Source organism: Chiloscyllium plagiosum, unplaced genomic scaffold (genome assembly GCF_037043375.1).
Source record: "Chiloscyllium plagiosum isolate Xiang-an unplaced genomic scaffold, Cpla_swu_hap1 HiC_scaffold_43, whole genome shotgun sequence".
In the NCBI taxonomy this organism is placed as follows: domain Eukaryota; kingdom Metazoa; phylum Chordata; class Chondrichthyes; order Orectolobiformes; family Hemiscylliidae; genus Chiloscyllium; species Chiloscyllium plagiosum.
Window position 1 is genome coordinate 23,152,462 of NW_028270181.1, and position 13,378 is coordinate 23,165,839.

At 45.2% G+C, this 13,378-nt stretch overlaps 1 protein-coding gene across 1 annotated transcript in view; it reads right to left on the reverse strand.

Moving 5' to 3' along the window:
- LOC122541799 (glutamine--fructose-6-phosphate aminotransferase [isomerizing] 1-like) overlaps positions 1-13,378 on the reverse strand; it is a 92,661-nt gene that overhangs the window by 60,612 nt on the left and 18,671 nt on the right. The window contains exons 5-7 of the mRNA XM_043678794.2: positions 11,672-11,730; positions 8,707-8,841; positions 6,574-6,635 (exon numbers count right to left, since the gene is read on the reverse strand). Coding sequence (XP_043534729.2) covers positions 6,574-6,635; positions 8,707-8,841; positions 11,672-11,730 — 256 coding nt within the window. The remainder of the gene's footprint in view (positions 1-6,573; positions 6,636-8,706; positions 8,842-11,671; positions 11,731-13,378) is intronic.

A 13,378-nucleotide genomic window follows, 5' to 3' on the forward strand; every position in this document is an offset into this window, starting at 1 on the left:
ATAAAATGTTTTACTGCTGAAATGTTTTACTACCCATCTAGCTCACTCATATTCTTTAGGGGAGGAAATCAATCGTCCTGACAGGGTCTGGCCTACATATGTCTCCAGACCCACAGCAAAGGGATGCCTTTTACCTCTCCACTGGGAAATTAGGGACTGGCAATAGATGCTGGCACAGCCAGCAACACCCACATCCCATGAATGAACTTTTAAAAATCCTGTGATATTCCAAGAACCTAAGAACTAAGAGCCGGAGGTTGCCATTGGACTCATGAAACAGACCCTTCGGTCCAACCCGTCCACGCCGACCAGGTATCCCAACCCAATCTAGTCCCACCTGCCAACACCCGGCCCATATCCCTCCAAACCCTTCCTATTTATACACGCATCCAAATGCCTCTTAAATGTTGCAATTGTACCAGCCTCCACCACTTACTCTGGCAGCTCATTCCATACACGTACCACCCTCTGCGTGAAAAAGTTACTTCTTAGGTCCCTTTTATATCTTTCCCCCCTCACCCTAAACCTGTGCCCTCTAGTTCTGGACTCCCCGACCCCAGGGAAAAGACTTTGTCTATTTACCCTATCCACGCCCCTCAGCCTCTGACGCTCCAGGGAAAACAGCCACAGCCTGTTCAGCCTCTCCCTATAGCTCAAATCCTCCAATCCTGGCAACATCCTTGTAAATCTTTTCTGAACCCTTTCAAGTTTCACAACATCTTTCCCATAGGAAGGAGACCAGAATTGTACACAATATTCCAAAAGTGGCCTAACCAATGTCCTGCACATCCGCAACATGACCTCCCAACTCCTGTATTCAATACTCTGACCAATAAAGGAAAGCATACCAAACGCCGCCATCACTATCCTATCTACCTGCGACTCCACTTTCAAGGAGCTACAAACTTGCACTCCAAGGTCTCTTTGTTTAGCAACACTCCCTAGGACCTTACCATTAAGTGTATAAGTCCTGCTAAGATTTGCTTTCCCAAAATGCAGCACCTTACATTTGTCTAAATTAAACTCCATTTGCCACTTCTCAGCCTATTGGCTCATCTGATCAAGATCCTGTTGTAATCTGTGGTATCCTTCTTCGCTGTCCCTTACACCTCCATTTTTTGAGGTGTTTTGAGACCATTCAGCCCCTCGAGCCTGGTCCGCCATTCAATATGCTCACGGCAGATCTCATCTCGGCCTCAACTCCACTTACCAGCCGTTCCACAAAACCCTTCAAATTATCGAAAATTAAAAATCAGTCTATCTCCATCTTCAAATTTATTCAGTGTCCTGGTGTCCATTGCAATCTGGGGGAGTGAATTCCACAGATTCATGATAATGTAACTTCTCTTCATCTCAGTTTTAAATCCACTATCCCTTACCCAAAGCTGAGAAGTAAGCTCCTGCACCCTAACTACAACTTATTACTTAAATCAATATCACTTAAAATCAATCTATCTGGTTATTTTTAAAAACTTGTGAGAACTTGCTCTGCCAATTCTGATGGTATAGTGGACAGTGAAGGTGGTTATCTCAGATTACAAAGGGGCTTTTACCAAGATCCACTGGGCCAAGGAGTGGCAGATGGAGTTTAATTTGCAGAAATGCGAGGTGCTACATTTTGGTAAAACAAACAAAAACAGGACCTATACAGTTAAATGACAGGGGAGTTGTCAAACAGAGAGACCCAGGGTTCAGCTACATAGTTCTTTGAAAATTATATCACAGGTAGACAGGGTGGTTTGGCATACTTGCCTTCATTGCACAGACCACTGGGGGTTGGAGTTGTGACATCATGTTATGTTCGTATCAGACACTGTGAGGGAACCTTTAGATTACTGCGTACCATTCTGGTTGCCCTGCTGTAGGATCCTAATTTGCTGTCCACCTTGCTACACTTTGACTCCTTTGTCAATCAAAAACTCAAGTCTTCAAATGTTTTTTTAATGATGTTGCCTTCTCCGCTATCTGGGGAAGAAAATTCCAAACAGCATTGACCCTGGTGAAAAAAAACTCTTAATCTTTGCCTTAAATGGAATAACTCCTTATTTTCAAAACTGTATCCCATACTTCATAAGAGGAAACACTCTCTTAGTATTCACCTTGTCAAGTCCCATAGGACTCTAAATAAGACCACCCCTCATTCTTCTAAACTCCAACAGATATAGGCCCAATCTGACCAATCTTTCCTCACAAAACAAGTCCTTCTCTTTGACAAATCACGGTAGGATGCAGTATGGAGAGTGAGGCATGGAAGCAGCTTTCATTACTGGAAAAGAGGTGAAGAGGTCCTGGCACACACTGGCTGAGTTTTACAGCCATGGTCAAGACTAAAGTCCAATTCCTACAAAGCAGGGGGTTAATGTTTTGCAGCCATTTCTGGAAACCCCAAGTGCCCATTAGGCAACAAACTGCCTTCAATCAGAACTATCACCCATTTCAGGATGGCAATCCTAACTCTTGGAGTGGCCAACCCATCACCAATCCAGGCAGCACCAGTCAAAGATAGTGGTTAGTGCTGGTACTGCAGCTAGCCAGTATCAGCAGAATGGAAGAGGCCCTGGAATGGGGGCAAAGTGAGTGGGGCTTACGGGAAGGCTGTGACAAGGGAGAGTTTTGAGGGGAGGGATGCAGTTTGCCAGGGCTCATTTATTATAGTTGGATTGTAGCTAGGACTCCCTTCCTAACAGCCGCGTGGAGTGGGTCTGCACCACAAGGACCACAGTGGTCCGAATGAACAGCTCACTACCACCACCATCACCCGGACCAGGACAATTTGAGGTAAAAAAAAATAAATAGTGGCCTCACCAACAATGTGCCCATTCCAAGAAATCATTAAGAGAAAGCTTATAAGAAAATGTACAAATACCAAGATGGATAACTTCACAACAAATACCAAAAATTGGGAGGGAGAGGACAAAAATCAGAAGAGACTCCTTGCTAAAATGAAGGTTTTATTGAACAGAGGCAGCATTAAATGCCGTACTGTAGGATTCTAGGGGCAGTGAAACTCTGACTTCTGAAAGATTTGCATTGAAAAGCTGAACGGAAATAACTTTAAAGCATTCAAATGCATCCTGAAAATGTTTCTGCTGCTCTTAGGCTCCATTGATCAAACCTTGCAGACTTCAGCTGATCCCTCAGAGATTAGTTTATCTTACTCATACCTCTACAGCAAAAACATACACATCAACCACAGGGGTAAACAGAGAGTGACTGGTTAGGTGGAGACTCTGCTAACATTCCTGTGGATTTGCCAACAGACAGACACACACACATTTTGACAAGAATGGTCATCATTTAGAAGCACCTTCCGTCCAGATTTCCAGTGGAGTACTGGAAGTCAACACGGCCTGAACTCTGAAAGTGCTTTGTGAACAGACTGATATCACATTCAGACAGCTCAGGGCCAAGTAGCAAATAAAATTACTTGTGCCCTTCGTCATTTCAACTTGACAACACACGAGCCAGTAATGGGCCACACGGAGGAACACCAATGAGAGAAGGAGGGAGGCCATTAAGCTGATGAAATCCTTTCATCACATCTCAAATAACTCTAGAGTTTCTCTCTCTCTATCTCTACCTTCTACAAAAATTATCCCAGTTCAATAATCATGCAATTCAAAGTAGTGACTGACATAAATTAGTCTTTTAACCATTTGCATTACACCCCCTGGGCCTGTATTCATAATTTAGCTTGAAATATGAATGCTTTATATAGCATTTAACCCATTCTCACCGATCTACCTTGGTTCCTGGTTAAGCAATGTCTCAATTTTAACATTCTCACTCGGGTACACGGCTTCTGAAATATTTCCTCTAGTTCCTCTTGAACATCTCCAAGAGGATCCATGCTTTCTGCAGCCAAGGCCATAACCTCCCTCTCAACCCTTCCCTCCATCTTCAAGCGGCTACTTAAACCATCTCCTTGACTACCTCCATGCTCACATTACCTTACGTGGCTCAGTGTCAAATGTAGCTACACCACTCTCCTGAGCGGAACCTGGGAATATTTTGTCTCATTCAAAAGGGCTACACAAATGCAAATTGTTGTTTAAAATGCAACACCCAGCAACACTCTGTACTGTATTATATCTCAGTCCTTTGCTGCTTTGTCAGATTTTTAGTGCAGTGACATTTGACACATGTTGATTAGAAACACAGGGATATTAGCACTGACCCCAGGGACACATCACTGGATGGCATGGTGGCTCAGTGCTTAGCAGTGCTGCCTCACAGCACTAGGGACCTGAGTTTGATTCCAGCCTGGGGTAACTGTCTGTGTGGAGTTTGCACATTCGCTCTGAGTCTGCGTGGGTTTCCTTTGGGTGCTCCGGTTTCCTCCCACAGTCCAAAGATGTGCAGGTCAGTGAATTGGTCGTGCCAAAAGGCCCATAGTGTTAGATGCATTAGTCAGAGGGAAATGGGTGACTCTTTGGAGGGTCGGTATGGACTTGTTGAGCCAAAGGGTTTGTTTCCACACTGTGGGGAATCTAATCACACCCAGGATTGACAAGAGGTCATTGACACAAAGCATTCTTACTTTACTCTCTAAACAGATTCTGCCAATCTTACATTCCCATTCATTCCAGGACCTGATCAGGTGTACCCGAGAGCTCTGTGAGAAGCTAGAGAAGTGATTGCTGGGCCTCTTGCTGAGATATTTGTATCATCGATTGTCACAGGTGAGGTGCAGGAAGACTGGAGGTTGGCAAACATGGTGCCACTGTTTAAAAAGGGCAGTAAAGACAAGCCAGGGAACTATAGACCGGTGAGCCTGGCCTCGGTGGTGGGCAAGTTGTTGGAGGGAATCCTGAGGGACAGGATGTACATGTATTTGGAAAGGCAAGGACTGATTAGGGATAGTCAACATGGCTTTGTGCGTGGGAAATCGTCTCACAAACTTGATTGAGTTTTTTGAAGAAGTAACAAAGAAGATTGAAGAGGGCAGAGCAGTAGATGTGATCTATATGGACTTCAGTAAGGCGTTCGACAAGGTTCCCCATGGGAAACTGATTAGCAAGGTTAGATCACATGGAATAAAGGGAGAACTAGCCATTTGGATACAGAACTGGCTCAAAGGTGGAAGACAGAGGGTGGTGGTGGAGGGTTGGTTTTCAGGCTGGAGGCCTGTGACCAGTGGAGTGCTACAAGGATCGGTACTGAGTCCTCTACTTTTTGTCATTTACATAAATGATTTAGATGCGAGCATAAGAGGTACAGTTAGTAAGTTTGCAGATGACACCAAAATTGGAGGTGTAGTGGACAGCGAAGAGGGTTACCACAGGTTACAACAGGATCTGGACCAGATGGGCCAATGGGCTGAGAAGTGGCAGATGGAGTTTAATTCAGATAAATGTAAGGTGCTGCATTTTGGGAAAGCAAATCTTAGCAGGACTTATATACTTAATGGTAAGGTCCTCGGGAGTGTTGCTGAACAAAGAGACCTTGGAGTGCAGATTCATAGCTCCTTGAAAGTGGAATCGCAGGTAGATAGGATAGTGAAGGCTGCGTTTGGTATGCTTTCCTTTATTGGTCAGAGTATTGAGTACAGGAGTTGGGAGATCATGCTGTGGTTGTACAGGACATTAGTTAGGCCACTGTTGGAATATTGCGTGCAATTCTGGTCTCCTTCCTATTGGAAAGATGTCGTGAAACTTGAAAGGGTTCAGAAAAAATTTACAAGGATGTTGCCAGGGTTGGAGAATTTGAGCTATAGGGAGAGGAATAGGCTGTGGCTGTTTTCCCTGGAGTGTCGGAGGCTGAGAGGGTGACCTTATAGAGATTTACAAAATTATGAGGGGCATGGATAGAATAAATAGACAAAGTCTTTTCCCTGGGGTCGGGGAGTCCAGAACTAGAGGGCATAGGTTTAGGGTGAGAGGGGAAAGATATAAAAGAGACCTAAGGGGCAACATTTTCATGCAGAGGGTGGTACGTGTATGGAATGAGCTGCCAGAGGATGTGGTGGAAGCTGGTACAATTGCAACATTTAAGAGGCATTTGGATGGTTATATGAATAGGAAAGGTTTGGAGGGATATGGGCCGGGTGCTGGCAGGTGGGACTAGATTGGGTTGGGATATCTGGTCGGCGTGGACAGGTTGGACCGAAGGGTCTGTTTCCGTGTTGTACATCTCTACGACTCTATGACTGTATTCATGGAACATGGGTGTCACTGGCTAGGCCAGCATTTCCCACCCAAACTGGTCTGCCCAGGAGAAGGTGGTAAGGAGCTACCCGAGTGTTTTCAACATTTTCTGCATGGACTAAAACCAGGTTGGCTATCATTCAGTAAGCCTTTTTTAATTTAAAAAAGACGTGCAAACTTGTCCCTGTCCACAGGCTGAGTGTTTACCTGGTACAAAGTTAAAAATCACACAACATCAGGTTAAAGTCCAACAGGTTTATTTGGAAACACTAGCTTTCAGAGTGCTACTACCTCATCAGGTGGTTGTCACGTAACAACTACCTGATGAAGGAGCAGCGCTCTGAAAGCTAGTGTTTCCAAATAAACCTGTTGGACTATAACCTTTGTACACCCCAGTCCAACACCGGCACCTCCAAATCATGATTACCTGGTACAGACAGCTTGCCCAGGGAAATGAACACTCTTGAACACCAAGGCGAAAGCTCCTTCCTGTTTTAAAACAATATTAACATTCAATAGTATACTTCAACATATATTTGCAAACTAAGTCTGCTCAAACACATCAGGTTTCTTAAACAACAATTTTCACTCAAATTACATTCATTGGAGTCTCTTTCTCCCCACCAAAGTTTTATTTTCTTCCTTTTATTTATTCTTGGGACAGGGTGTCACTGGCAAGGCCAGCATTTGTTGCCCATCGCGAATCACCCTTGAACTGAGTGGCATTGCCCGGCCATATCTGAGGGGCAGGGCAAGAGTTAACTACATTGCTGTGGGTCTGGAGTCCTGACCAGGTAAGGATGGGCTCTTCCCTGAAAAGGACATCAGGGAACCAGGTTAATTTTTTGCAACAATTATGATAATTTCACTGTCACCATCACTGACACTACCTTTCCATACCAGTTTATTGAATCACTTTGAAACTCCGCCAGTAGCTGTCGTGGGATTTGAACCCAGTGTCCCCAGAGCATTAGTTTGGGCCTCTGGATTATTAGTCCACTAACATCATCATGACACCACCATTTCCCACTAAAGCATGTTTTCCAGCCAATTGTAACGGGTATTGGAGCTGATCGGAGAGTATAAGTGACCCGATCTCTGTCCTTAACCAACGCTCAGGTAGATCATAGAATCCCTACAGTGTGGAAACAGGCTATTCAGCCCACTGAGTCCACACTGACCCTCTGTAAAGCATTCCACCCACCTTATTCTTGTAGCCCTACATTTTGTTTCTAATCTCCCAAGCCTGCGCGTCCATGGACACAGTGGGCAATTCAGCATGGTCAGTCCGCCTAAACTGCACATCTTTGGACAGTGGGAGGAAACCCAAGCATACACGGGGAGAACGTGTAATCTCCACACAGACACTCACCCGAGGCTGGAATCGAAACTAGGTCCCTCACACAGTGAGGCAGCAGCACTAACCACTGACCCACCCCAAATGCACTGCGCGCTGCTGAAACACAGCTACCCCCACACAGTCGCCCAAGTCAAAGGTGAAGAGTTAAAGTTCAGGAGCTAGGGCAATCTGAACAGCCTCGACTCTGGCAGAAGCTGCCCACCGGTAGGGAACCTAAAGATAGACCGGCTTGAACGTCTTGGCGAATTCGGCGCAACCACAGTTTCGTTTAGAAAATTCTCCGGCAGGTGTACGCGTGAGTGAAAGGAGCCAGAGAAATTCCAAATTATAAACGGACAAATCCGTAAAATTCCAGAAGGAGGGAAAAAAATGAAATGCCTAAAAACAATCCAAAATTTCAGTTCTCAGAAAGCCTCTTTCAGAGTTTAAAATGCAGCTGATTCGCCCCATCCAGATGTATACTCTACCCACAACATTCCTCCCATTCCTCACCTAACAGTGGATGAGTTTCTTCCTGTGTTCCGTGTGTTAGCAGTAATGACACTGGATAGGCTAGGACATTTGTTTCCCTGGAATGTCGGACCCTATAGAGGTTTTTAAATTCATGAGGGGCATGGATAGGGTAAACAGTCAAGGTCTTTTGTCCTAATGTGGGGGAGTCTAAAACTAGAGGTCATAGGTTTAAAATAAGAGAGAAAAGATTTAAATTGGACCTAAGGGGCAACGTTTTCACACAGAGAGTGGTGCATGTATGGAATGAGGTGCCAGAGTACAATTGCAACATTTAAAAAAGACATTTGGACAGGTACACAACTTGGGAAAGGTTGAGGGGGATATGGGCCAGAGGCGGGCAAATGGGACTCATTCAGTTCAGTTTGGGAAACCTGGTCGACATGAACAAGTTGGGCCGAAGGGCCTGTTTCTGTGCTGTATAGCTCTATGACGTCACCATACTGGAACAGTAGCAGTTCAGCCACAACATCCTGTTCTGCTCAAAGTATGTGGGAATCTGTCAAAGCAGACTTCAGCCTTACTTCCAGGCCCCTGTTGACTACTGATGCCCACTTTGGTGCAAAATACACTACAGTCTGAGGGCACTATGTTACATGCCAGCTCCTTCATATCAATAATCTAAGCACCCCATGACACTATTGTTTAACCTCAAAGCAGCAAATGTCTCTCCAAATAACAACCACTTACCAGTTGCTGGATGACTCTCTCAACCAGAGTAGCAAAGCTAATGTTCTCACTCTCGCTGTTATCGTGGACGTACTTGATCAGCTTTGCAATCGATTCCGTATCCGTTTCAGACTCAAACTCATACCCTTTGCTCTCCTGAAGGTCAAAGCACAAGAAATAATTAACAGACCCGAGTGTAACAATTGCAATTTCTACACATGGAGAGCACCAGGGTGCTTTGTGGGAGGTGTAGAAAGCGGAAGTCAACATTAAGTCAGGATGAGAGATATTTAGAGCAGTGGGCTGAATGAGATGGTTTTTCAGTTGTGGAGGGAGGCGAGTTGGAGCGCTGTGGAGAGAATTCCAGACAGCAGACACTCTAAGGTTCAAACCACCGGAGAGACAAAAGACAGGGTCTGTGCGTAGAACAAAGAACAAAGAACATTACAGCACAGGAACAGGCCGTTTGGCACTCCTGTGCCGATCTTGATCCTCTCTCTAAACCTGTCATCTACTCTCTGAGATCTGCATCCCTCTGCTCCTTCCCCATTCATGTATCTGTCTAGAGACATCTTAAATGACACTACCGTGCCCCACCTCCACTGGAAACACGCTCCAGGCACCCACCATCCACTGTGTAAAGAACTTTCCATGCATACCTCCATTAAGCTTTTCCCCTCTCACTTTGAACTCGTGACCGTTCGCAATCGAGTCCGCACTCTGGGAAAAGGTTTCTTGGTGTCCACCCTGTCTATACCTCTCAATTTTGCTGACCTCTATTGGATCCCCCCTCAACCTCCGTCTTTCTAATAAAAATAATTCTAATCTACTCAACCTCTCTTTGTGGCTAGCGCCCTCCATACCAGGCAACATCCTGGTGAACTGCCTCTGCACCCTCGCCAAAGCATCCACATCCTTTTGGTAGTGTGGCAACCAGAACTGTACACAGTATTCCAAACGCGGCTGAACCAAAGTCTTATACAACTGTAACGTGACCTGCCAACTCTTGTACTCATTACCCAATCCGATGAAGGAAAGCGTGCTGTATGCCTTCTTGACCACATTATCGACCTGCGTGGCCACCTTCGGGGAACAATGGACTCGAACACCCAGATCTCTTAGCACATCAATTTTCCCCAGGACTTTTCCATTTATTGTACAGTTCACTCTTGAATTGCATCTTCCAAAATGCATCACCTCGTGTTTGCCCGGATCAAACTCAAAGTTAATTTGAACTTGTGGTTTGGCAATGCTGTTGAGCAGGATTGGACAGTGTAACTTTTATCACTCATCCCAACAAATCTGCTAAAGGTGCCTTTATCTCACATACCCTGGTTTATTAGCCTAAAAGAATGAACAAGTCAGACATTGATAAACTGTCTTTTGTAGTCTCAGGCTTTCAAGGCAGCTCCTGAGCAATGACTTTGAACTGCAGCCATTGTTGCCACGTAAATAGTAAATCGTGCACAGCAAAATCTCACAATAAATGACCATTTAATATTTCCTTTCATGTTTTGCAGAACACTTATGCTCTGTCGGCAAAAAAGGCCCTGTACTTCCAGCTGCCTGCCACTTCAACACAGACCAGTGTTCCTTGGCCAACACCTCTGTCTCAGGCTCGCTGCAGTGCTCCAGTGAGGCTCAGGACAAGCTGGAAGAAAAGCACCTCATCTTCTACTTGGGGACCCTGTAGCCCTCCAGACCAATATGGAGTTCAATAGTTGTAGGCCCTGAGGAACACTGTCCCAAGTCCTTACCCCAACGCCCGCCCCACACACCAGGCCTTGTTAACACAGTCTCCTATTACACACAACCCACTTAACTGTCCACAAGTTCATTCTGCTCACTTGATCATTATCCACTCCTTTGTCCAACTGTTCTCTCTCTTTGGGCTCTATTCCCACTTAATATCATTTACTCCTCACTCCATCCCCATCTTCTGCATAAAATACAACCCTTTCCTCGCTACCATCAGTTCTGAGGAAGGGTCAGTGGGTTCGGAATGTTAAGTCTGACTTCTCTCCACAGATGCTGCCAGACCTGTTGAATTTCCAGTAATTTCTAATTTTGTTGCTGATTTCCAGCGTCTGCAGTACTTTCAGTTTTTATTTAACGCTTCACCCCTAAGACAACAGGGCGTACAAGAATAATAGGGAAATCCCAAAACCGACAGAGTGACTTGAAGACTATCAAAACCAGATTGGACAACTGCACAGTAGCAGGGAACCCAAGGCAGCAAGAAGCCCTCTATTTCATAAACTACAAAGTACACACATCTATGCTACAAACAAGAGTCTGCTTCTTCACTGTGCAGAATGTTTTAACAGTACATATTCCAAGCTGCAACGCAGACTTAATCCCATAACCTCCTCAGTATTGGTAAGTAATCAACTAAAGAGTCGATTTTTGAGGAAAGTCACAGAACTATAAAAAGGTAAAGGTGCCACAGTCTTACCAGACCACAGAGCTGCTCTCTCATTAGAGAGAGAGAGAGAGAGAGAGAGAGATGTGTGGTGGTGAATTAACCTGGTGGTCACCATGTCTCAGGAGGTTGAGAAGGAGTGTCCTTCATGGTAATCTCAGCCAAGGCTGGAATTCAACCAACGTTGCTGGCATCACTCTGCACAGCAAACTTGGCATCCGGCTAACTGAGCTAAACCACAGAAAACTGAAAGGAGTTGAATCATATAGGTCCATAGGAAGTTACAATACAGAGAGAGGCCATTCAGCCCATTCTGTCAGTGAACGCCAATGAGAACACTGATCTGCTGAGGAGAGCCGAGCAGAAATATGGCAGAAGAGGGAAGATTTTGGGGAAAAATAAACAGCAGCACCATTAGGATCTGTGTCCCGCCGAAACTACGTGAAACCTAATTCCCTGAAGTGCTTCAGATGCCTGCCCTGAAGTTAACTTCGAAAGCTTTTGCTGTAGAAAAAAAAACATCCAGTACAGCAATTTTGCGAAGTAAGACTGCCGAGCACTTACCAGAAACTTTCGCAGGTTTTTGTGGTTTGTAATGATGCCATTGTGAATGACGATAAACTCTGCAATTCAAAAGCAAGCATGAGGCACAGATTAGAAACGCTTGATCAATTCGACAATTCTCAACCCTGGCATCCAGCTCAAATAAACAAAACTGAACATCGGGGAACGTGTGTGTCTGGCTTCTCAGACCTCGGCATCGGAGTTAACGATTGACAGAATTAAGGAAAAGTGACTGGACCCGAAAAACTTGGCTCTCTCGCCACAGACTCTGCCAGACTTGCTGAGCTTTTCCAGCAATTTCTGTTTTTCTTTATCAGGATGCTATGTGGGCTGTGAGGGAAGATCGGATAGGCTGGGGTTATAAGTTGAAAGGTGTGTATAAACATAGAAGATAGGAGTAGGAGGAGGCTATTCAGCCCTTTGAGCCCGCTCTACCATGCATCACAATCATGGCTGAACATCTGACTCAATAGCCTAATCCTGCTTTCTCCCCATAACCTTTGACCCCATTTGCCCTACATGCTATACCTAGTTGTCTCTTGAATATATTCAATGTTTTGGCATCGACTACTTCCTGTGGTAATGCATTCCACAGGCTCACCACTCCGTGTGTGAAAAAATGCCTCCTCATCCCTGAATTCTCAGACTGTAACCACAACACCTACCATCAGGAATATCCTCCCTACATCTACCCTGACTAGTCCGGTTAGAATTTTATAAGTCTCTACAAGACCCCCCTCTCACCCGAACTCCAGCGGAAACAATCCTAATAAGAACAAGAGGAGCATAAACAGATGGATAAGAAAGCACGTTTTCTATTTACAGAGATGTCTATAACCAGGGGAAGAGATTTAAGTGAAGAGGTAGAAGGTTAAAGAAGAAAGTTGAGGAGAAACATTTTCACTCAGAAGATGGTGAGAGTATAGAATTCGCTACGAAGAGGGTGTTTGGATTAGAAACTCTCGATGTACAAGCATTATTTAAAACATTCACTCATGTTGCCGTTGCCTCCAGGGCTGAAGTCATGAGCTAGCCAATGGGATTAATGCAATCAGATCTTTGTTGACTGATGCGGAGATGACTGGCTTCCTCCTGTGCTGTCTAAGTCTACGTTGTGAGAATTGTCGGGAGTGGAGAGTCAGAGGGAGTTCACTAATCTCCAAACACCTCGCTCACTAGACCCTGTGCCACATGCAGGTCCCACACTGGAACAGCCCGGTGCCTAACACCATCATTAAAAATGAAACTTCCTCCAAAGAAGTCAATCTGAAACAGTCTATAGGGACAAGGCCATGCCTTCTGAAAAAGAATTGAAAGATATAGCTCATCGAGTATAATCAGCAGTTATGAATGGTGGGACGATGGTTAGTGCCACTGCCTCACAGCGCTAGGGACCCAGGTTCAATTCTATCCTCGGGTGACTGTCTGTGTGGAGTTTGTACAATCTTCCAGTGTCTGTGCGGGATTCGTCCGGGTGCTCCAGTTTCCTCCCACAGTCCAAAGATGTACAGGTCAGGGTGGATTGGCCATGCTACATTGCCCATAGAGTTCAGGGATGTGCGGACTAGATGGGTTAGCCATGGGAAATGTAGGGTTCTGGGGCAGTGGGGTAGGTCTGGGTGGGATGCTTTTCAGAGGGTTGGTGTAGACTCGATGGGCCTACTTCCACACTGTAGGGATTCTATGAAGTAGCAGATTAATAATAAC